Raw genomic sequence first — 24608 nt, forward strand, 5'->3', positions numbered from 1 at the left:
TAACTGCCTTGTTCAGGGGAACAGTGGGTTAACTGCCTTGTTCAGGGGAACAGTAGGTTAACTGCCTTGTTCAGGGGAACAGTGGGTTAACTGCCTTGTTCAGGGGAACAGTAGGTTAACTGCCTTGTTCAGGGGAGCAGTGGGTTAACTGCCTTGTTCAGGGGAACAGTGGGTTAACTGCCTTGTTCAGGGGAACAGTGGGTTAACTGCCTTGTTCAGGGGAACGGTGGGGTTAACTGCCTTGTTCAGGGGAACAGTGGGTTAACTGCCTTGTTCAGGGGAGCAGTGGGTTAACTGCCTTGTTCAGGGGAACAGTGGGTTAACTGCCTCGTTCAGGGGAACAGTGGGTTAACTGCCTCGTTCAGGGGAACAGTGGGTTAACTCCCTTGTTCAGGGGCAGACCTATAGATTTTTACCTCGAGGATTCGACCTTACGGTTACTGGTCTCACACACAACGCTAGAGTGTTACGAAGTACAATCACATCTGTCACGCACGCACGCACGCACGCACGCACGCACACACACACACACACACACACACACACACACACACACACACACACACACACACACACACACACACACACACACACACACACACAGCATGACCTTGGCAGACCCGTCCGTGTCCCTGGAACCCAGGCAAACAGGAGCAGATGTAAGAGGATCCTCCACTGTAGCTGCAGTGAGCGCGCTCCGCGATGTCACAGTCATGGCTGCCGGCCGCGCAGTGGTCCACGGGACGGTCCACTCCTGGGGAAGGGGGGGGGGGGTCAAACAGACAACCAGTTAGTCGGTCAGTCTATCGATCAATCAACTCCTGGACAGAATAGGGGTGCCGTCTTCAAGACAGGAAATATTTCAGATTTTAGTTTGTTAGTAGTTTGTCTTGAAACATTTAGGTCTAGATTCTGTCACAGGCTGCGATTACACAGGCAGCCCAATTCTTATCTGTTGCCCAATTATTGACAAGAGCGATGATCTGATTGGTCAAAAGAACAATTACTGAAAAAAATCTGAATTGGGCTGCCTGTGCAAAAACGACAAAGTCTGTCTGTCGCTGAGAAGTGAGCAGACATGCTTTCATCTGTTCTGTTTTTATTTCCCTCATATGGCAGTGTTTAGTGTTTAACCCCAGAATATAAAGCAGCCAGAGGACAGAGAGAGAGAGAGAGAGAGAGAGAGAGAGAGAGAGAGAGAGAGAGAAGAGAGAGAGAGAGAGAGAGAGAGAGAGAGAGAGAGAGAGAGAGAGAGAGAGAGAGAGAGAGAGAGAGAGAGAGAGAGAGAGAGAGAGAGAGAGAGAGAGAGAGAGAGAGAGAGAGAGAGAGAGAGAGAGAGAGAGAGAGGCAAAGAGAGTTTAAGAGAAAGAGAGAGCGAGACAGAGAGAGTTTAAGAGAAAGAGAGAGCGAGACAGGGAGAGTTTAAGAGAAAGAGAGAGCGAGACAGAGAGAGTTTAAGAGAAAGAGATAGCGAGACAGAGAGAGTTTAAGAGAAAGAGAGAGCGAGACAGAGAGAGTTTGAGAGAAAGAGAGAGCGAGACAGGGAGAGTTTGAGAGAAAGAGAGAGCGAGACAGGGAGAGTTTAAGAGAAAGAGAGAGCGAGACAGGGAGAGTTTAAGAGAAAGACAGAGCGAGACAGGGAGAGTTTAAGAGAAAGAGAGAGCGAGACAGAGAGAGTTTAAGAGAAAGACAGAGCGAGACAGGGAGAGTTTAAGAGAAAGAGAGAGCGAGACAGGGAGAGTTTAAGAGAAAGAGAGAGCGAGACAGGGAGAGTTTAAGAGAAAGACAGAGCGAGACAGAGAGAGTTTAAGAGAAAGAGAGAGCGAGACAGGGAGAGTTTAGGAGAAAGAGAGAGCGAGACAGGGAGAGTTTAAGAGAAAGACAGAGCGAGACAGAGAGAGTTTAAGAGAAAGAGAGAGCGAGACAGGGAGAGTTTAAGAGAAAGAGAGAGCGAGACAGAGAGAGTTTGAGAGAAAGAGAGAGCGAGACAGGGAGAGTTTGAGAGAAAGAGAGAGCGAGACAGAGAGAGTTTGAGAGAAAGACAGAGCGAGACAGTGAGAGTTTAGGAGAAAGAGAGAGAGCGAGACAGAGAGAGTTTGAGAGAAAGAGAGAGCGAGATAGAGAGAGTTTGAGAGAAAGACACAGCGAGACAGAGAGAGTTTGAGAGAAAGAGAGAGCGAGACAGAGAGAGTTTGAGAGAAAGACACAGCGAGACAGAGAGAGTTTGAGAGAAAGAGAGAGCGAGGCAGAGAGAGTTTGAGAGAAAGACAGAGCGAGACAGAGAGAGTTTAAGAGAAAGACAGAGCGAGACAGAGAGAGTTTAAGAGAAAGACAGAGCGAGACAGAGAGAGTTTAAGAGAAAGAGAGAGCGAGACAGAGAGAGTTTAAGAGAAAGACAGAGCGAGACAGTGAGAGTTTAGGAGAAAGAGAGAGCGAGACAGGGAGTTTAAGAGAAAGACAGAGCGAGACAGAGAGTTTGAGAGAAAGACAGAGCGAGACAGAGAGTTTAAGAGAAAGAGAGAGCGAGACAGAGAGAGAAAGAGAGAAAGAGAGAGCGAGACAGAGAGAGAAAGAGAGAAAGAGAGAGCGAGACAGAGAGAGAAAGAGAGAAAGAGAGAGCGAGACAGTGAGAGTTTGAGAGAAAGAGAGAGAGCGAGAGAGAGAAAGAAACAGACAGAGAGAGAGAAAGAGGGAGACACACACACACACACAAAGTGTACCTATGCAGGTGTGCCCGTCGCTGGCGAACTGGTATCCATCATTACACTCACAGCGGAAGGTTCCGGGCTGGTTGTTGCAGACTGAGTGTTCTCCACAGATCTGACGCGTTTCTCTACACTCATCAATGTCTGACAGGAACAAACACAAACCCAAGCATTAACATAAACAGAAAGCTACACATGACTGTTCAGATCTGACGGGTTTCTCTACACTCATCAATGTCTGACAGGAACAGACGGAGACAAACACAAACAGAAAAATGACTGTCCGTCTGTTCAGATCTGAGGGGTGTGTATCTTTGCCAAGTGTATGGTAGAAAAGTGACACAAGACAGTATGTCGACCTTCAGATACTATACCAGATACTATACCAGATACTATACCAGATACTATACCAGATACTATACTATACCTTCAGGACTATAATAACTATAATAACAAGTTATTACCTGTAAACATGACAATGAACCCGTGGACCTATCAGTCAATGTATTATCTGGGGGAATACCTTTATAGGCATGCTACCAAACCAAAATCCTAAGACGCAGAGCGAAATATTTAGGAACACATTAGACCAGTGTGTACAATCCAATATGTTGTGACTGTAGTACACTGGTGGTCTGTACCGTATCTGGGTAACAGAGGGACTGGTGGTCTGTACCGTATCTGGGTAACAGAGGGACTGGTGGTCTGTACAGTATCTGGGTAACAGAGGGACTGGTGGTCTGTACAGTATCTGGGTAACAGAGGGACTGGTGGTCTGTACAGTATCTGGGTAACAGAGGGACTGGTGGTCTGTACAGTATCTGGGTAACAGAGGGACTGGTGGTCTGTACCGTATCTGGGTAACAGAGGGACTGGTGGTCTGTACAGTATCTGGGTAACAGAGGGACTGGTGGTCTGTACAGTATCTGGGTAACAGAGGGACTGGTGGTCTGTACAGTATCTGGGTAACAGAGGGACTGGTGGTCTGTACAGTATCTGGGTAACAGAGGGACTGGTGGTCTGTACAGTATCTGGGTAACAGAGGGACTGGTGGTCTGTACAGTATCTGGGTAACAGAGGGACTGGTGGTCTGTACAGTATCTGGGTAACAGAGGGACTGGTGGTCTGTACAGTATCTGGGTAACAGAGGGACTGGTGGTCTGTACAGTATCTGGGTAACAGAGGGACTGGTGGTCTGTACAGTATCTGGGTAACAGAGGGACTGGTGTCCTGTACAGTATCTGGGTAACAGAGGGACTGGTGTCCTGTACAGTATCTGGGTAACAGAGGGACTGGTGGTCTGTACAGTATCTGGGTAACAGAGGGACTGGTGTCCTGTACAGTATCTGGGTAACAGAGGGACTGGTGTCCTGTACAGTATCTGGGTAACAGAGGGACTGGTGTCCTGTACAGTATCTGGGTAACAGAGGGACTGGTGTCCTGTACAGTATCTGGGTAACAGAGGGACTGGTGGTCTGTACAGTATCTGGGTAACAGAGGGACTGGTGTCCTGTACAGTATCTGGGTAACAGAGGGACTGGTGTCCTGTACAGTATCTGGGTAACAGAGGGACTGGTGTCCTGTACAGTATCTGGGTAACAGAGGAACTGGTGTCCTGTACAGTATCTGGGTAACAGAGGGACTGTAGTACACTGGTGGTCTGTACCGTATCTGGGTAACAGAGGGACTGGTGGTCTGTACCGTATCTGGGTAACAGAGGGACTGGTGGTCTGTACAGTATCTGGGTAACAGAGGGACTGTAGTACACTGGTGGTCTGTACAGTATCTGGGTAACAGAGGGACTGTAGTACACTGGTGGTCTGTACAGTATCTGGGTAACAGAGGGACTGTAGTACACTGGTGGTCTGTACAGTATCTGGGTAACAGAGGGACTGGTGGTCTGTACAATATCTGGGTAACAGAGGGACTGTAGTACACTGGTGGTCTGTACAGTATCTGGGTAACAGAGGGACTGTAGTACACTGGTGGTCTGTACAGTATCTGGGTAACAGAGGGACTGGTGGTCTGTACAGTATCTGGGTAACAGAGGGACTGGTGTCCTGTACAGTATCTGGGTAACAGAGGGACTGGTGTCCTGTACAGTATCTGGGTAACAGAGGGACTGGTGGTCTGTACCGTATCTGGGTAACAGAGGGACTGGTGGTCTGTACAGTATCTGGGTAACAGAGGGACTGTAGTACACTGGTGGTCTGTACAGTATCTGGGTAACAGAGGGACTGTAGTACACTGGTGGTCTGTACAGTATCTGGGTAACAGAGGGACTGGTGGTCTGTACAGTATCTGGGTAACAGAGGGACTGTAGTACACTGGTGGTCTGTACAGTATCTGGGTAACAGAGGGACTGTAGTACACTGGTGGTCTGTACAGTATCTGGGTAACAGAGGGACTGGTGGTCTGTACAGTATCTGGGTAACAGAGGGACTGGTGTCCTGTACAGTATCTGGGTAACAGAGGGACTGGTGTCCTGTACAGTATCTGGGTAACAGAGGGACTGGTGGTCTGTACAGTATCTGGGTAACAGAGGGACTGGTGTCCTGTACAGTATCTGGGTAACAGAGGGACTGGTGGTCTGTACAGTATCTGGGTAACAGAGGGACTGGTGGTCTGTACAGTATCTGGGTAACAGAGGGACTGGTGTCCTGTACAGTATCTGGGTAACAGAGGGACTGGTGGTCTGTACAGTATCTGGGTAACAGAGGGACTGGTGTCCTGTACAGTATCTGGGTAACAGAGGGACTGGTGGTCTGTACAGTATCTGGGTAACAGAGGGACTGGTGTCCTGTACAGTATCTGTGTAACAGAGGGACTGGTGTCCTGTACAGTATCTGGGTAACAGAGGGACTGGTGGTCTGTACCGTATCTGGGTAACAGAGGGACTGGTGTCCTGTACAGTATCTGGGTAACAGAGGGACTGGTGGTCTGTACCGTATCTGGGTAACAGAGGGACTGGTGTCCTGTACAGTATCTGGGTAACAGAGGGACTGGTGTCCTGTACAGTATCTGGGTAACAGAGGGACTGGTGTCCTGTACAGTATCTGGGTAACAGAGGGACTGGTGTCCTGTACAGTATCTGGGTAACAGAGGGACTGGTGTCCTGTACAGTATCTGGGTAACAGAGGGACTGGTGGTCTGTACCGTATCTGGGTAACAGAGGGACTGGTGGTCTGTACAGTATCTGGGTAACAGAGGGACTGTAGTACACTGGTGGTCTGTACAGTATCTGGGTAACAGAGGGACTGTAGTACACTGGTGGTCTGTACAGTATCTGGGTAACAGAGGGACTGGTGGTCTGTACAGTATCTGGGTAACAGAGGGACTGTAGTACACTGGTGGTCTGTACAGTATCTGGGTAACAGAGGGACTGTAGTACACTGGTGGTCTGTACAGTATCTGGGTAACAGAGGGACTGGTGGTCTGTACAGTATCTGGGTAACAGAGGGACTGGTGTCCTGTACAGTATCTGGGTAACAGAGGGACTGGTGTCCTGTACAGTATCTGGGTAACAGAGGGACTGGTGGTCTGTACAGTATCTGGGTAACAGAGGGACTGGTGTCCTGTACAGTATCTGGGTAACAGAGGGACTGGTGGTCTGTACAGTATCTGGGTAACAGAGGGACTGGTGGTCTGTACAGTATCTGGGTAACAGAGGGACTGGTGTCCTGTACAGTATCTGGGTAACAGAGGGACTGGTGGTCTGTACAGTATCTGGGTAACAGAGGGACTGGTGTCCTGTACAGTATCTGGGTAACAGAGGGACTGGTGGTCTGTACAGTATCTGGGTAACAGAGGGACTGGTGTCCTGTACAGTATCTGTGTAACAGAGGGACTGGTGTCCTGTACAGTATCTGGGTAACAGAGGGACTGGTGGTCTGTACCGTATCTGGGTAACAGAGGGACTGGTGTCCTGTACAGTATCTGGGTAACAGAGGGACTGGTGGTCTGTACCGTATCTGGGTAACAGAGGGACTGGTGTCCTGTACAGTATCTGGGTAACAGAGGGACTGGTGTCCTGTACAGTATCTGGGTAACAGAGGGACTGGTGTCCTGTACAGTATCTGGGTAACAGAGGGACTGGTGTCCTGTACAGTATCTGGGTAACAGAGGGACTGGTGGTCTGTACAGTATCTGGGTAACAGAGGGACTGGTGTCCTGTACAGTATCTGGGTAACAGAGGGACTGGTGGTCTGTACAGTATCTGGGTAACAGAGGGACTGGTGTCCTGTACAGTATCTGGGTAACAGAGGGACTGTAGTACACTGGATGGACTGTGACTGAATCAGACTGGTTTCCTAACTACTAAATGTGTTTTAGAGATACAATCTTTCCTGTGTCTGTCAAGCATCCTGTCTTTTCTTTCTGTGGCTAAGAGCACTTCCTTTCCCCTCGTCCCAAAACTGTTCCCACCCCTCCCAACCCCACCCCTCCCCCTCCCCACCCCAAGCCTGTCCCAACCCAACCCCACTCCTCCCCCTCCCCACCCCAAGCCTGTCCCAACCCCCCCTCCCCACCCCAAGCCTGTCCCAAACCCTCCCCTCTCCAACCCAACCCCCCCCTCCCCCTCCCCTCCCCACCCCAAGCCTTTCCCAAACCCTCCCCTCTCCAACCCAACCCCCCCTCCCCCTCCCCTCCCCACCCCAAGCCTGTCCCAAACCCTCCCCTCTCCAACCCAACCCCTCCCCTCCCCCACCCGAAACATGTCCCAACCCCAACCCCTCGCCTCCACCTCCCCAACCCTAAGCCTGTCCCCCCCCACCCCACCCCAACCCCCTCCCCACCCCTCCCCTCCCCTCCCCCACCCAAAGCCTGTCGCCCCTCCCCTCCCCTCCCCTCCCCCACCCCAAGCCTGCCCCCCCCCTCTCCTCCCAACCCCCCCCCCCCACCCACCCCAACCCCAAACCTGCCCCCCCCCCCTCCCCAACCCCACCCCTCCCCACCCCAAGCCTGTCCCAAGACAGAATAAGAACTCCTCTCTACGTGGACTAGGGGAGTAGGGTCCTCATTTTAACCCCCGTGTGCCCGAGAGCACTTCCTTCACTGTCATCCTAAAACTGTTCCTCCCCCCCTCCCAATCCTGTCCCAAGACTTTCCCAACTCCAAAGACAAAAACATTTCCTAACCCAACTCCAAAATAGTCTCTCTGTGAAGGGACAATTCCTTCCTGTACATCATACTGTTTGTGAACTCTGAAATGAAACCCCAAGATATGAAGGAAGGGCTCTAGGGAGGAGGGTGGAAATGGTCCTCTCATCAACCGATGATTGAGTGTTTGGTCTGGGAGTCAGACAGAGAAGGGACAGGATTTGTTGACAGGATGGGCTCTCAAACAGGACCACAGTACAGCACAGTACAGAGTACACAGTACAGAGTACAGCACAGTACAGAGTACACAGTACAGAGTACAGCACAGTACAGAGTACACAGTACAGAGTACAGCACAGTACAGAGTACACAGTACAGAGTACAGCACAGTACAGAGTACACAGTACAGAGTACAGCACAGTACAGAGTACACAGTACAGAGTACAGCACAGTACAGAGTACACAGTACAGAGTACATCAGAGTACAGCACAGTACAGTACACTACAGTACACTACAGTACACTACACTACAGCACAGTACAGAGTACAGCACAGTACAGTACAGCACAGTACAGAGTACAGCACAGTACAGAGTACACAGTACAGAGTACATCAGAGTACAGCACAGTACACTACACTACAGTACCCTACACTACACTACACTACAGTACAGTACAGTACAGCACAGTACACTACACTACACTACAGCACACTACAGTACACTACACTACACTACAGTACACTACAGTACACTACAGTACACTACACTACAGCACAGTACAGAGTACACAGTACAGAGTACAGCACAGTACACTACACTACAGTACCCTACACTACACTACACTACAGTACCCTACACTACACTACACTACAGTACACTACACTACACTACACTACAGTACACTACAGTACACTACACTACACTACAGTACACTACAGTACACTACAGTACCCTACACTACACTACACTACAGCACAGTACAGTACAGCACAGTACAGTACAGTACAGTACACTACAGTATACTACAGTACACTACACTACAGTACACTACCGTACACTACAGTACACTACACTACACTACAGTACACTACAGTACACTACAGTACACTACACTACAGCACAGTACAGAGTACAGTACAGCACAGTACAGTACACTACAGTACACTACACTACAGCACAGTACAGTACAGTACAGTACACTACACTACAGTATACTACAGTACACTACACTACAGTACACTACACTACAGTACACTACAGTACACTACAGTACAGCACAGTACAGAGTACAGCACAGTACAGTACAGCACAGTACAGAGTACACAGTACAGAGTACAGCACAGTACAGAGTACAGCAGAGAGTACAGCACAGAGTACAGCACAGTACAGAGTACAGCACAGTACAGAGTACAGCACAGTACAGAGTACAGCACAGTACAGTACAGCACAGTACAGAGTACACAGTACAGAGTACAGCACAGTACAGAGTACAGCACAGAGTACAGCACAGTACAGAGTACAGCACAGTACAGAGTACAGTACAGAGTACAGTACAGAGTACAGCATAGTACAGAGTACAGTACAGCACAGTACAGAGTACAGCACAGTACAGAGTACAGTACAGAGTACAGCACAGTACAGAGTACAGCACAGTACAGAGTACAGTACAGAGTACAGCACAGAGTACAGTACAGCACAGTACAGAGTACAGCACAGTACAGAGTACAGTACAGAGTACAGCACAGTACAGTACAGTACATCATAGTACAGAGTACAGTACAGAGTACAGTACAGAGTACAGCACAGAGTACAGCACAGCACAGTACAGTACAGCACAGTACAGAGTACAGTACAGAGTACAGCACAGTACAGAGTACAGCACAGTACAGAGTACAGTACAGAGTACAGCACAGCACAGTACAGTACAGCACAGTACAGAGTACAGTACAGAGTACAGCATAGTACAGAGTACAGTACAGAGTACAGCATAGCACAGTACAGTACAGAGTACAGTACAGCACAGTACAGTACAGAGTACAGTACAGCACAGTACAGAGTACAGTACAGAGTACAGCACAGTACAGCACAGTACAGAGTACAGCACAGTACAGTACAGCACAGTACAGTACAGAGTACAGCACAGCACAGCACAGTACAGTACAGAGTACAGTACAGTACAGTACAGAGTACAGCACAGCACAGCACAGTACAGTACAGAGTACAGCACAGTACAGTACAGAGTACAGCACAGTACAGAGTACAGCACAGCACAGTACAGTACAGCACAGTACAGTACAGAGTACAGCACAGCACAGCACAGCACAGTACAGAGTACAGCACAGTACAGTACAGAGTACAGCACAGTACAGAGTACAGTACAGAGTACAGTACAGAGTACAGCACAGTACAGTACAGAGTACAGCATAGTACAGAGTACAGCACAGAGTACAGTACAGAGTACAGTACAGAGTACAGCACAGTACAGAGTACAGTACAGAGTACAGCACAGTACAGTACAGAGTACAGCATAGTACAGAGTACAGCACAGAGTACAGCACAGTACAGTACAGAGTACAGCACAGTACAGAGTACAGTACAGAGTACAGCACAGTACAGTACAGAGTACAGCATAGTACAGAGTACAGTACAGAGTACAGCACAGTACAGAGTACAGTACAGAGTACAGCACAGTACAGTACAGAGTACAGCATAGTACAGAGTACAGTACAGAGTACAGCACAGAGTACAGCACAGCACAGTACAGTACAGTACAGCACAGAGTACAGCATAGTACAGAGTACAGCACAGAGTACAGTACAGTACAGCACAGAGTACAGCATAGTACAGAGTACAGCACAGAGTACAGCATAGCACAGAGTACAGCACAGAGTACAGCATAGTACAGAGTACAGCACAGAGTACAGTACAGTACAGCACAGAGTACAGCATAGTACAGAGTACAGCACAGAGTACAGTACAGTACAGCACAGAGTACAGCATAGCACAGAGTACAGCACAGAGTACAGCATAGTACAGAGTACAGCATACCTATAAGTGTTAATGAGGACACTAAGATGTAATGGAGCGTTACTGACCAGAGCTTCATTTAGCCACCAAAAGATCCAACTGATGATGTGATTGTTCCGATCTGGTTCGGATCAGCTCTCTGTGTATTGCGAGTACTCCAGACTTGCCGTAGCGTCACATGCAGTCTCCATAACATACCGTAACAGGAGCGTCCATCTCCAGTGAAGCCGGCAGCACACCGGCAGGTGAACTGTGTTCCCTGTTCGGGTCTACAGACGGCGTTTGTGTCACAGCCGTGTCTCCCAGTGAAACAGGCATTCTCCACTTCCTGCTGGCCTCCTGGACAGAAACACAACCAGTACAGTTGAATACAGCATTCTCCTCTTCCTGCTGGCCTCCTGGACAGAAACACAACCAGTACAGTTGAATACAGCATTCTCCACTTCCTGCTGGCCTCCTGGACAGAAACACAACCAGTACAGTTGAATACAGCATTCTCCTCTTCCTGCTGGCCTCCTGGACAGAAACACAACCAGTACAGTTGAATATAGCATTCTCCACTTCCTGCTGGCCTCCTGGACAGAAACACAACCAGTACAGTTGAATACAGCATTCTCCTCTTCCTGCTGGCCTCCTGGACAGAAACACAACCAGTACAGTTGAATACAGCATTCTCCACTTCCTGCTGGCCTCCTGGACAGAAACACAACCAGTACAGTTGAATACAGCATTCTCCACTTCCTGCTGGCCTCCTGGACAGAAACACAACCAGTACAGTTGAATACAGCATTCTCCACTTCCTGCTGGCCTCCTGGACAGAAACACAACCAGTACAGTTGAATACAGCATTCTCCACTTCCTGCTGGCCTCCTGGACAGAAACACAACCAGTACAGTTGAATACAGCATTCTCCACTTCCTGCTGGCCTCCTGGACAGAAACACAACCAGTACAGTTGAATACAGCATTCTCCAATTCCTGCTGGCCTCCTGGACAGAAACACAACCAGTACAGTTGAATATAACATTCTCCTCTTCCTGCTGGCCTCCTGGACAGAAACACAACCAGTACAGTTGAATATAGCATTCTCCTCTTCCTGCTGGCCTCCTGGACAGAAACACAACCAGTACAGTTTAATATAACATTCTCCTCTTCCTGCTGGCCTCCTGGACAGAAACACAACCAGTACAGTTTAATATAACATTCTCCTCTTCCTGCTGGCCTCCTGGACAGAAACACAACCACTACAGTTGAATACAGCATTCTCCACTTCCTGCTGGCCTCCTGGACAGAAACACAACCAGTACAGTTGAATACAGCATTCTCCTCTTCCTGCTGGCCTCCTGGACAGAAACACAACCAGTACAGTTGAATACAGCATTCTCCTCTTCCTGCTGGCCTCCTGGACAGAAACACAACCAGTACAGTTTAATATAACATTCTCCTCTTCCTGCTGGCCTCCTGGACAGAAACACAACCAGTACAGTTGAATACAGCATTCTCCACTTCCTGCTGGCCTCCTGGACAGAAACACAACCAGTCCAGTTGAATACAGCATTCTCCACTTCCTGCTGGCCTCCTGGACAGAAACACAACCAGTACAGTTGAATACAGCATTCTCCACTTCCTGCTGGCCTCCTGGACAGAAACACAACCAGTACAGTTGAATACAGCATTCTCCTCTTCCTGCTGGCCTCCTGGACAGAAACACAACCAGTACAGTTTAATATAACATTCTCCTCTTCCTGCTGGCCTCCTGGACAGAAACACAACCAGTACAGTTGAATACAGCATTCTCCACTTCCTGCTGGCCTCCTGGACAGAAACACAACCAGTACAGTTTAATATAACATTCTCCTCTTCCTGCTGGCCTCCTGGACAGAAACACAACCAGTACAGTTGAATACAGCATTCTCCACTTCCTGCTGGCCTCCTGGACAGAAACACAACCAGTACAGTTGAATACAGCATTCTCCACTTCCTGCTGGCCTCCTGGACAGAAACACAACCAGTACAGTTGAATACAGCATTCTCCACTTCCTGCTGGCCTCCTGGACAGAAACACAACCAGTACAGTTGAATATAACATTCTCCTTCCTGCTGGCCTCCTGGACAGAAACACAACCAGTACAGTTGAATACAGCATTCTCCTCTTCCTGCTGGCCTCCTGGACAGAAACACAACCAGTACAGTTGAATACAGCATTCTCCACTTCCTGCTGGCCTCCTGGACAGAAACACAACCAGTACAGTTGAATACAGCATTCTCCTCTTCCTGCTGGCCTCCTGGACAGAAACACAACCAGTACAGTTTAATATAACATTCTCCTTCCTGCTGGCCTCCTGGACAGAAACACAACCAGTACAGTTTAATATAACATTCTCCTCTTCCTGCTGGCCTCCTGGACAGAAACACAACCAGTACAGTTGAATACAGCATTCTCCTCTTCCTGCTGGCCTCCTGGACAGAAACACAACCAGTACAGTTTAATATAACATTCTCCTTCCTGCTGGCCTCCTGGACAGAAACACAACCAGTACAGTTTAATACAGCATTCTCCACTTCCTGCTGGCCTCCTGGACAGAAACACAACCAGTACAGTTGAATACAGCATTCTCCACTTCCTGCTGGCCTCCTGGACAGAAACACAACCAGTACAGTTGAATACAGCATTCTCCACTTCCTGCTGGCCTCCTGGACAGAAACACAACCAGTACAGTTCAATACAGCATTCTCCTTCCTGCTGGCCTCCTGGACAGAAACACAACCAGTACAGTTGAATACAGCATTCTCCACTTCCTGCTGGCCTCCTGGACAGAAACACAACCACTACAGTTGAATACAGCATTCTCCACTTCCTGCTGGCCTCCTGGACAGAAACACAACCAGTACAGTTGAATACAGCATTCTCCTCTTCCTGCTGGCCTCCTGGACAGAAACACAACCAGTACAGTTGAATACAGCATTCTCCTCTTCCTGCTGACCTCCTGGACAGAAACACAACCAGTACAGTTTAATATAACATTCTCCTCTTCCTGCTGGCCTCCTGGACAGAAACACAACCAGTACAGTTGAATACAGCATTCTCCACTTCCTGCTGGCCTCCTGGACAGAAACACAACCAGTACAGTTGAATACAGCATTCTCCTCTTCCTGCTGGCCTCCTGGACAGAAACACAACCAGTACAGTTTAATATAACATTCTCCTCTTCCTGCTGGCCTCCTGGACAGAAACACAACCAGTACAGTTTAATATAACATTCTCCTTCCTGCTGGCCTCCTGGACAGAAACACAACCAGTACAGTTGAATACAGCATTCTCCACTTCCTGCTGGCCTCCTGGACAGAAACACAACCAGTACAGTTTAATACAGCATTCTCCACTTCCTGCTGGCCTCCTGGACAGAAACACAACCAGTACAGTTTAATATAACATTCTCCTCTTCCTGCTGGCCTCCTGGACAGAAACACAACCAGTACAGTTTAATATAACATTCTCCTTCCTGCTGGCCTCCTGGACAGAAACACAACCAGTACAGTTGAATACAGCATTCTCCACTTCCTGCTGGCCTCCTGGACAGAAACACAACCAGTACAGTTGAATACAGCATTCTCCACTTCCTGCTGGCCTCCTGGACAGAAACACAACCAGTACAGTTGAATACAGCATTCTCCACTTCCTGCTGGCCTCCTGGACAGAAACACAACCAGTACAGTTGAATACAGCATTCTCCTCTTCCTGCTGGCCTCCTGGACAGAAACACAACCAGTACAGTTTAATATAACATTCTCCTCTTCCTGCTGGCCTCCTGGACAGAAACACAACCAGTACAGTTTAATATAACATTCTCCTTCCTGCTGGCCTCCTGGACAGAAACACAACCAGTACAGTTTAATATAACATTCTCCTTCCTGCTGGCCTCCTGGACAGAAACCCAACCAGTACAGTTGAATACAGCATTCTCCTCTTCCTGCTGGCCTCCTGGACAGAAACACAACCAGTACAGTTTAATATAACATTCTCCTCTTCCTGCTGGCCTCCTGGACAGAAACACAACCAGTACAGTTTAATATAACATTCTCCTTCCTGCTGGCCTCCTGGACAGAAACACAACCAGTACAGTTTAATATAACATTCTCCTTCCTGCTGGCCTCCTGGACAGAAACCCAACCAGTACAGTTGAATACAGCATTCTCCTCTTCCTGCTGGCCTCCTGGACAGAAACACAACCAGTACAGTTGGATACAGCATTCTCCACTTCCTGCTGGCCTCCTGGACAGAAACACAACCAGTACAGTTGAATACAGCATTCTCCTCTTCCTGCTGGCCTCCTGGACAGAAACACAACCAGTACAGTTGAATACAGCATTCTCCACTTCCTGCTGGCCTCCTGGACAGAAACACAACCAGTACAGTTGAATACAGCATTCTCCACTTCCTGCTGGCCTCCTGGACAGAAACACAACCAGTACAGTTGAATACAGCATTCTCCACTTCCTGCTGGCCTCCTGGACAGAAACACAACCAGTACAGTTGAATACAGCATTCTCCTCTTCCTGCTGACCTCCTGGACAGAAACACAACCAGTACAGTTGAATACAGCATTCTCCTCTTCCTGCTGACCTCCTGGACAGAAACACAACCAGTACAGTTGAATACAGCATTCTCCACTTCCTGCTGGCCTCCTGGACAGAAACACAACCAGTACAGTTGAATACAGCATTCTCCTCTTCCTGCTGGCCTCCTGGACAGAAACACAACCAGTACAGTTGAATATAGCATTCTCCACTTCCTGCTGGCCTCCTGGACAGAAACACAACCAGTACAGTTGAATACAGCATTCTCCACTTCCTGCTGGCCTCCTGGACAGAAACACAACCAGTACAGTTGAATACAGCATTCTCCACTTCCTGCTGGCCTCCTGGACAGAAACACAACCAGTACAGTTGAATACAGCATTCTCCTCTTCCTGCTGGCCTCCTGGACAGAAACACAACCAGTACAGTTTAATATAACATTCTCCTCTTCCTGCTGGCCTCCTGGACAGAAACACAACCAGTACAGTTGAATACAGGGTTTTTAAAACATTGATTAATCAGCTGTGTAGTGTTATATATGATAAGGACCGAGGTTGGGAAGTGCTGGTTTAATATCCATTATCGATGTAGTTAAGAACTAGGTTATCACACATTTAGACAATGTTTCATATTATATGGTAGGTGATTGTTGCTACTTCTCCAAAACTGGCACTACCAGAAACCATCGACAAAACTGGCACTACCAGAAACCATCGACAAAACTGGCACTACCAGAAACCATCGACAAAACTGGCACTACCAGAAACCATCGACAAAACTGGCACTACCAGAAACCATCGACAAAACTGGCACTACCAGAAACCATCGACAAAACTGGCACTACCAGAAACCCTCGACAAAACTGGCACTACCAGAAACCATCGACAAGACTGGCACTACCAGAAACCATCGACAAAACTGGCACTACCAGAAACCATCGACAAAACTGGCACTACCAGAAACCATCGACAAAACTGGCACTACCAGAAACCATCGACAAGACTGGCACTACCAGAAACCATCGCCAAAACTGGCACTACCAGAAACCATCGACAAAACTGGCACTACCAGAAACCATCGACAAAACTGGCACTACCAGAAACCATCGACAAGACTGGCACTACCAGAAACCATCGACAAAACTGGCACTACCAGAAACCATCGACAAAACTGGCACTACCAGAAACCATCGACAAAACTGGCACTACCAGAAACCATCGACAAGACTGGCACTACCAGAAACCATCGACAAAACTGGCACTACCAGAAACCATCGGCAAAACTGGCACTACCAGAAACAATCGACAAAACTGTCACTACCAGAAACCATCGACAAAACTGGCACTACCAGAAACCATCGACAAAACTGGCACTACCAGAAACCATCGACAAAACTGGCACTACCAGAAACCATCGACAAGACTGGCACTACCAGAAACCATCGACAAAACTGGCACTACCAGAAACCATCGACAAGACTGGCACTACCAGAAACCAGACAAAACTGGCACTACCAGAAACCATCGACAAAACTGGCACTACCAGAAACCATCGACAAGACTGGCACTACCAGAAACCACCGACAAAACTGGCACTACCAGAAACCATCGACAAGACTGGCACTACCAGAAACCATCGACAAGACTGGCACTACCAGAAACCATCAACAAGACTGGCACTACCAGAAACCATCGACAAGACTGGCACTACCAGAAACCATCGACAAGACTGGCACTACCAGAAACCATCGACAAGACTGGCACTACCAGAAACCATCGACAAGACTGGCACTACCAGAAACCATCGACAAGACTGGCACTACCAGAAACCATCGACAAGACTGGCACTACCAGAAACCATCGACAAGACTGGCACTACCAGAAACCATCGACAAAACTGTCACTACCAGAAACCATCGACAAAACTGGCACTACCAGAAACCATCGACAAAACTGTCACTACCAGAAACCATCGACAAAACTGTCACTACCAGAAACCATCGACAAAACTGGCACTACCAGAAACCATCGACAAAACTGGCACTACCAGAAACCATCGACAAAACTGTCACTACCAGAAACCATCGACAAAACTGGCACTACCAGAAACCCTCGACAAAACTGGCACTACCAGAAACCATCGACAAAACTGTCACTACCAGAAACCATCGGCAAAACTGGCACTGCCAGAAACCATCGACAAAACTGGCACTGCCAGAAACCATCGACAAAACTGGCACTACCAGAAACCATCGACAAAACTGGCACTACCAGAAACCATCGACAAAACTGTCACTACCAGAAACCATCGGCAAAACTGGCACTACCAGAAACCATCGACAAAACTGGCACTACCAGAAACCATCGACAAGACTAGCACTACCAGAAACCATCGACAAAACTGGCATTACCAGAAACCATCGACAAAACTGGCACTACCAGAAACCATCGACAAAACTGGCACTACCAGAAACCCTCGACAAAACTGGCACTACCAGAAACCATCGACAAGACTGGAAGATCCGTCTGAAACAGAATGTAGGAAACGACTACTACTGGAAACCGTCTCCAGATGAGACAAAAGAAGACCAAACAGAAAGACGTATCAATTAGGGAGGAGGAATTTACATCGGTCTAAACAGGAAGAAGGAAGGAAGGGAAATCAGACCAATCAGAGAGACAAGAATAACCTCAGACAGGAAGTGACCTCACCGTTGACATCACCGATCTTGTTGCTCATGGCGTATCGGATCAGCTCGTTGTTGGAGTCGTACATCACAAACACCTGGTCCACGCTCAGCATCTGTAGAAGAAATACTGAATTAATAAATTGGGTTAGAAGTCTCACACACACACACACACTCGCGCACACACACACACACACACACACACACACACACACACACACACACACACACACACACACACACACACACACACACACACACACACACACACACACACACACACACACACACACACACACACTGAGAGTAACAGAGTCAGCTGTTGGATGGAGAGCATTTTGTCCTTGCTAAGTGCCTTGGTCTTGGGCACAGTGGCAGTGGTTCGTAACTCAATCAGTCTAGTGTGATTGATTGATTGATTGATTGATTGATTGATTAGTGTGTACCTGTGTGGGCAGCACGGCCCTTGAGGCCTCGTCATGTGGACAGCTCTGGAAGGTGATGGTCTGTCTCCACTGGTACGTCCTGGTCTCAGCAGAGCCATCATCCAGACTCACAGTGTAGTCCCTTGTAGAGGAAGACGTGATCACTACAGGAGGAGAGAGACACCAGGCTCAGAGGAAGACTACAGGAGGAGAGAGAAACCAGGCTCAGAGGAAGATGTGATCACTACAGGAGGAGAGAGACACCAGGCTCAGAGGAAGATGTGATCACTACAGGAGGAGAGAGACACCAGGCTCAGAGGAAGATGTGATCACTACAGGAGGAGAGAGACACCAGGCTCAGAGGAAGAAGTGATCACTACAGGAGGAGAGAGACACCAGGCTCAGAGGAAGACGTGATCACTACAGGAGGAGAGAGACACCAGGCTCAGAGGAAGATGTGATCACTACAGGAGGAGAGAGACACCAGGCTCAGAGGAAGATGTGATCACTACAGGAGGAGAGAGACACCAGGCTCAGAGGAAGACTACAGGAGGAGAGAGAAACCAGGCTCAGAGGAAGATGTGATCACTACAGGAGGAGAGAGACACCAGGCTGAGAGGAAGATGTGATCACTACAGGAGGAGAGAGACACCAGGCTCAGAGGAAGATGTGATCACTACAGGAGGAGAGAGACACCAGGCTCAGAGGAAGAAGTGATCACTACAGGAGGAGAGAGACACCAGGCTCAGAGGAAGACGTGATCACTACAGGAGGAGAGAGACACCAGGCTCAGAGGAAGATGTGATCACTACAGGAGGAGAGAGACACCAGGCTCAGAGGAAGATGTGATCACTACAGGAGGAGAGAGACACCAGGCTCAGAGGAAGACTACAGGAGGAGAGAGACACCAGGCTCAGAGGAAGACGTGATCACTACAGGAGGAGAGAGACACCAGGCTGAGAGGAAGAGGTGATCACCACAGGAGGAGAGAGACACCAGGCTGAGATCAGGAGACACACACAACATGATCACTGATGGGACAGACACCAGGTCACATGATCACTGATGGGACAGACACCAGGTCACATGATCACTGATGGGACAGACACCACGTCACATGATCACTGATGGGACAGACACCACGTCACATGATCACTGATGGGACAGACACCACGTCACATGATCACTGATGGGACAGACACCACGTCACATGATCACTGATGGGACAGACACCAGGTCACATGATCACTGATGGGACAGACACCAGGTCACATGATCACTGATGGGACAGACACCACGTCACATGATCACTGATGGGACAGACACCACGTCACATGATCACTGATGGGACAGACACCACGTCACATGATCACTGATGGGACAGACACCACGTCACATGATCACTGATGGGACAGACACCACGTCACATGATCACTGATGGGACAGACACCACGTCACATGATCACTGAGCCTGTCCATGCATGTTTCCTCACAATACTGTTGAGAACGTTCGTTTTGAACTGATGCCCGACTGAGCATTCTAGTCAACGCATCATCAATGAGCGCTGGTGAAGATTTAATCAAACGTCCATTACAGTGGCTTGGAAATGCAATGGCATTCAAAGGGAGACAAATAATTAGTAGGGAAACTTTTCGTCATATTTTTGATGTCACCAGATTGACTTTAGATGCAGTATAACGTTAGCTAGCTAGCTAAGATTGAGGGGAGGCCTCCGGATTTTAGCTAGCTGATGTTATCATTGCTAGCAATTTTTTACGAACTTTGCTAGCTAATGACAACATTGCCATCTGTCTAAAGTTAATTTTATGATAATGCTGGCAAAGGAGTTTCCTATTAAATATTTGATTGCTTTAGCGATATCATGGTATTTTCAGGCACTATAGTGTAATTTAGACTAAACAGTAGTTAGCCTCTGTCCAGAATGACTGGGCTTATCACCACTGTAGGACACCACTATGGCACCGCCGGAAGAGGGCGGCTTGAGAACGTTCATAACAATGGCAAGACGTGACCGAGTGACGGAGGTGAAACCTATGAATGGATATCTACTTCTATGTTTAGAGCCTGTTAGAATCCTGTTTAGAATCCTGTTTAGAATCCTTTAGAATCCTGTTCAGAATCCTGTTTAGAATCCTTTAGAATCCTGTTTGGAATCCTTTAGAATCCTGTTTAGAATCCTTTAGAATCCTTTTTAGAATCCTGTTTAGAATCCTGTTTAGAATCTTTTAGAATCCTTTAGAATCCTGTTTAGAATCCTTTAGAATCCTGTTTAGAATCCTTTAGAATCCTGTTTAGAATCCTTTAGAATCCTTTAGAATCCTGTTTAGAATCCTGTTTAGAATCCTGTTTAGAATCCTGTTTAGAATCCTGTTTAGAATCCTTTAGAAACCTGTTTAGAATGCATATAGAATCCTGTTTAGAATCCTGTTTAGAATCCTTTAGAATCCTGTTTAGAATCCTTTAGAATCCTGTTTAGAATCCTTTAGAATCCTGTTAAGAATCCTTTAGAATCCTGTTTAGAATCCTTTAGAATCCTTAAGAATCCTGTTTAGAATCCTTTAGAATCCTGTTTAGAATCCTGTTTAAATCCTTTAGAATCCTTAAGAATCCTGTTTAGAATCCTTTAGAATCCTTAAGAATCCTGTTTAGAATCCTGTTTAGAATCCTGTTTAGAATCCGTTAGAATCCTGTTTAGAATCCTTTAGAATCCTTAAGAATCCTGTTTAGAATCCTGTTTAGAATCCTTTAAAATCCTGTTTAGAATCCTTTAGAATCCTTAAGAATCCTGTTTAGAATCCTGTTTAGAATCCTGTTTAGAATCCTTTAGAATCCTGTTTAGAATCCTGTTTAGAATCCTGTTTAGAATCCGTTAGAATCCTGTTTAGAATCCTTTAGAATCCTTAAGAATCCTGTTTAGAATCCTGTTTAGAATCCTGTTTAGAATCCTGTTTGGAATCCTTTAGTATCCTGTTTAGAATCCTTTAGAATCCTGTTTAGAATCCTTTAGAATCCTGTTTAGAATCCTGTTTAGAATCCTGTTTAGAATGCATTTAGAATCATATTGGATGCAGAGCCTAGTTTTATCAAACATCGTTGTATATTTAAGCAAAAAGGTTAGACTAAGGGCTGTTCTTTCCCACAATGCAACACGGTGTGCCTGGACACAGCCCTTAGCCATGGTATATTTGCCATATAGCACAAACCCCTGAGGTGCCTTACTGCTATTATAAACTGGTTACCAACGTGATCAAAACAGTAAAAATACATGTTTTGTCATACCTGTGGGATACGGTCTAATATACCACGCCTTTCAGCCAATCAACATTCAGGGCTCTTTCCACCCAATTTCTACTATATAATTGTTGGAGACTGGAGAAATAGAGACATATATTATGATCAGTGTCCTTCTGGAGGGGTTAGAGATTAAAGGACTTACTGTTGGAGCTGTACTGGGAGGGGTTAGGGGTTAAAGGTTAGAGGTTAAAAGACAAACTGTTGGAGCTGTACTGGGAGGGGTTAGAGGTTAGAGGTTAGGGGTTAAAGGACTTACTGTTGGAGCTGTACTGGGAGGGGTTAAGGGTTAAAGGTTAGCGGTTAAAGGACTTACTGTTGGAGCTGTACTGGGAGGGGTTAGAGGTTAGAGGTTAGAGGACTTACTGTTGGAGCTGTACTGGGAGGGGATAGGGGTTAGAGGTTAAAGGACTTACTGTTGGAGCTGTACTGGGAGGGGTTAGAGGTTAGAGGACTTACGGTTGGAGCTGTACTGGGAGGGGTTAGAGGTTAGGGGTTAAAGGACTTACTGTTGGAGCTGTACTGGGAGGGGATAGGGGTTAGAGGTTAAAGGACTTACTGTTGGAGCTGTACTGGGAGGGGTTAGAGGTTAGAGGTTAGAGGTTAGAGGACTTACGGTTGGAGCTGTACTGGGAGGGGTTAGAGGTTAGAGGTTAAAGGACTTACTGTTGGAGCTGTACTGGGAGGGGTTAGGGGTTAGAGGTTAAAGGACTTACTGTTGGAGCTGTACTGGGAGGGGTTAGAGGTTAGAGGTTAGAGGTTAAAGGACTTACTGTTGGAGCTGTACTGGGAGGGGTTAGAGGTTAAAGGTTAAAGGACTTACTGTTGGAGCTGTACTGGTAGGGGTTAGAGGTTAAAGGTTAAAGGACTTACTGTTGGAGCTGTACTGGGAGGGGTTAAGGGTTAGAGGTTAAAGGACTTACTGTTGGAGCTGTACTGGGAGGGGTTAGAGGTTAGAGGTTAAAGGACTTACTGTTGGAGCTGTACTGGGAGGGGTTAGAGGGTAGAGGTTAGAGGTTAAAGGACTTACTGTTGGAGCTGTACTGGGAGGGGTTAGAGGTTAGAGGTTAAAGGACTTACTGTTGGAGCTGTACTGGGAGGGGTTAGAGGTTAGAGGTTAGAGGACTTACGGTTGGAGCTCTACTGGGAGGGGTTAGAGGTTAGGGGTTAAAGGACTTACAGTTGGAGCTGTACTGGGAGGGGATAGGGGTTAGAGGTTAAAGGACTTACTGTTGGAGCTGTACTGGGAGGGGATAGGGGTTAGAGGTTAAAGGACTTACTGTTGGAGCTGTACTGGGAGGGGTTAGAGGTTAGAGGTTAGAGGTTAAAGGACTTACAGTTGGAGCTGTACTGGGAGGGGATAGGGGTTAGAGGTTAAAGGACTTACTGTTGGAGCTGTACTGGGAGGGGATAGGGGTTAGAGGTTAAAGGACTTACTGTTGGAGCTGTACTGGGAGGGGTTAGAGGTTAGAGGTTAGAGGACATACGGTTGGAGCTGTACTGGGAGGGTTTAGAGGTTAGAGGTTAAAGGACTTACTGTTGGAGCTGTACTGGGAGGGGTTAGGGGTTAGAGATTAAAGGACTTACTGTTGGAGCTGTACTGGGAGGGGTTAGAGGTTAAAGGTTAAAGGACTTACTGTTGGAGCTGTACTGGGAGGGGTTAAAGGTTAAAGGACTTACTGTTGGAGCTGTACTGGGAGGGGTTAAGGGTTAGAGGTTAAAGGACTTACTGTTGGAGCTGTACTGGGAGGGGTTAGAGGTTAAAGGTTAAAGGACTTACTGTTGGAGCTGTACTGGGAGGGGTTAAGGGTTAGAGGTTAAAGGACTTACTGTTGGAGCTGTACTGGGAGGGGTTAGAGGTTAGAGGTTAAAGGACTTACTGTTGGAGCTGTACTGGGAGGGGTTAGAGGTTAGAGGTTAGAGGTTAAAGGACTTACTGTTGGAGCTGTACTGGGAGGGGTTAGAGGTTAGAGGTTAGAGGTTAAAGGACTTACTGTTGGAGCTGTACTGGAGGGGTTAGGGGTTAGAGGTTAGAGGACTTACGGTTGGAGCTGTACTGGGAGGGGTTAAGGGTTAGAGGTTAAAGGACTTACTGTTGGAGCTGTACTGGAAGGGGTTAGAGGTTAGAGGTTAAAGGACTTACTGTTGGAGCTGTACTGGGAGGGGTTAGAGGTTAGAGGTTAAAGGACTTACTGTTGGAGCTGTACTGGGAGGGGTTAGAGGTTAGAGGTTAGAGGTTAAAGGACTTACTGTTGGAGCTGTACTGGGAGGGGTTAGAGGTTAGAGGTTAGAGGACTTACGGTTGGAGCTCTACTGGGAGGGGTTAGAGGTTAGGGGTTAAAGGACTTACAGTTGGAGCTGTACTGGGAGGGGATAGGGGTTAGAGGTTAAAGGACTTACTGTTGGAGCTGTACTGGGAGGGGTTAGAGGTTAAAGGTTAGAGGTTAGAGGACATACGGTTGGAGCTGTACTGGGAGGGGTTAGAGGTTAGAGGTTAAAGGACTTACTGTTGGAGCTGTACTGGGAGGGGTTAGAGGTTAGAGGTTAGAGGACTTACGGTTGGAGCTCTACTGGGAGGGGTTAGAGGTTAGGGGTTAAAGGACTTACAGTTGGAGCTGTACTGGGAGGGGATAGGGGTTAGAGGTTAAAGGACTTACTGTTGGAGCTGTACTGGGAGGGGTTAGAGGTTAAAGGTTAGAGGTTAGAGGACATACGGTTGGAGCTGTACTGGGAGGGGTTAGAGGTTAGAGGTTAGAGGTTAAAGGACTTACTGT

At 47.7% G+C, this 24608-nt stretch overlaps 1 protein-coding gene across 1 annotated transcript in view; it reads right to left on the reverse strand.

Annotated features, from left to right (window-relative positions):
• Window positions 1-24608, reverse strand: part of nid1a (nidogen 1a) — an 87934-nt gene that overhangs the window by 29467 nt on the left and 33859 nt on the right. Inside the window, exons 9-13 of the mRNA XM_055935314.1 lie at window positions 18543-18685; window positions 18122-18212; window positions 11032-11172; window positions 2721-2849; window positions 611-754 (exon numbers count right to left, since the gene is read on the reverse strand). Of these exons, the coding sequence (XP_055791289.1) occupies window positions 611-754; window positions 2721-2849; window positions 11032-11172; window positions 18122-18212; window positions 18543-18685 (648 nt within the window). The remainder of the gene's footprint in view (window positions 1-610; window positions 755-2720; window positions 2850-11031; window positions 11173-18121; window positions 18213-18542; window positions 18686-24608) is intronic.

The sequence above is a fragment of the Salvelinus fontinalis genome, chromosome 1 (genome assembly GCF_029448725.1).
Source record: "Salvelinus fontinalis isolate EN_2023a chromosome 1, ASM2944872v1, whole genome shotgun sequence".
Taxonomy (NCBI): domain Eukaryota; kingdom Metazoa; phylum Chordata; class Actinopteri; order Salmoniformes; family Salmonidae; genus Salvelinus; species Salvelinus fontinalis.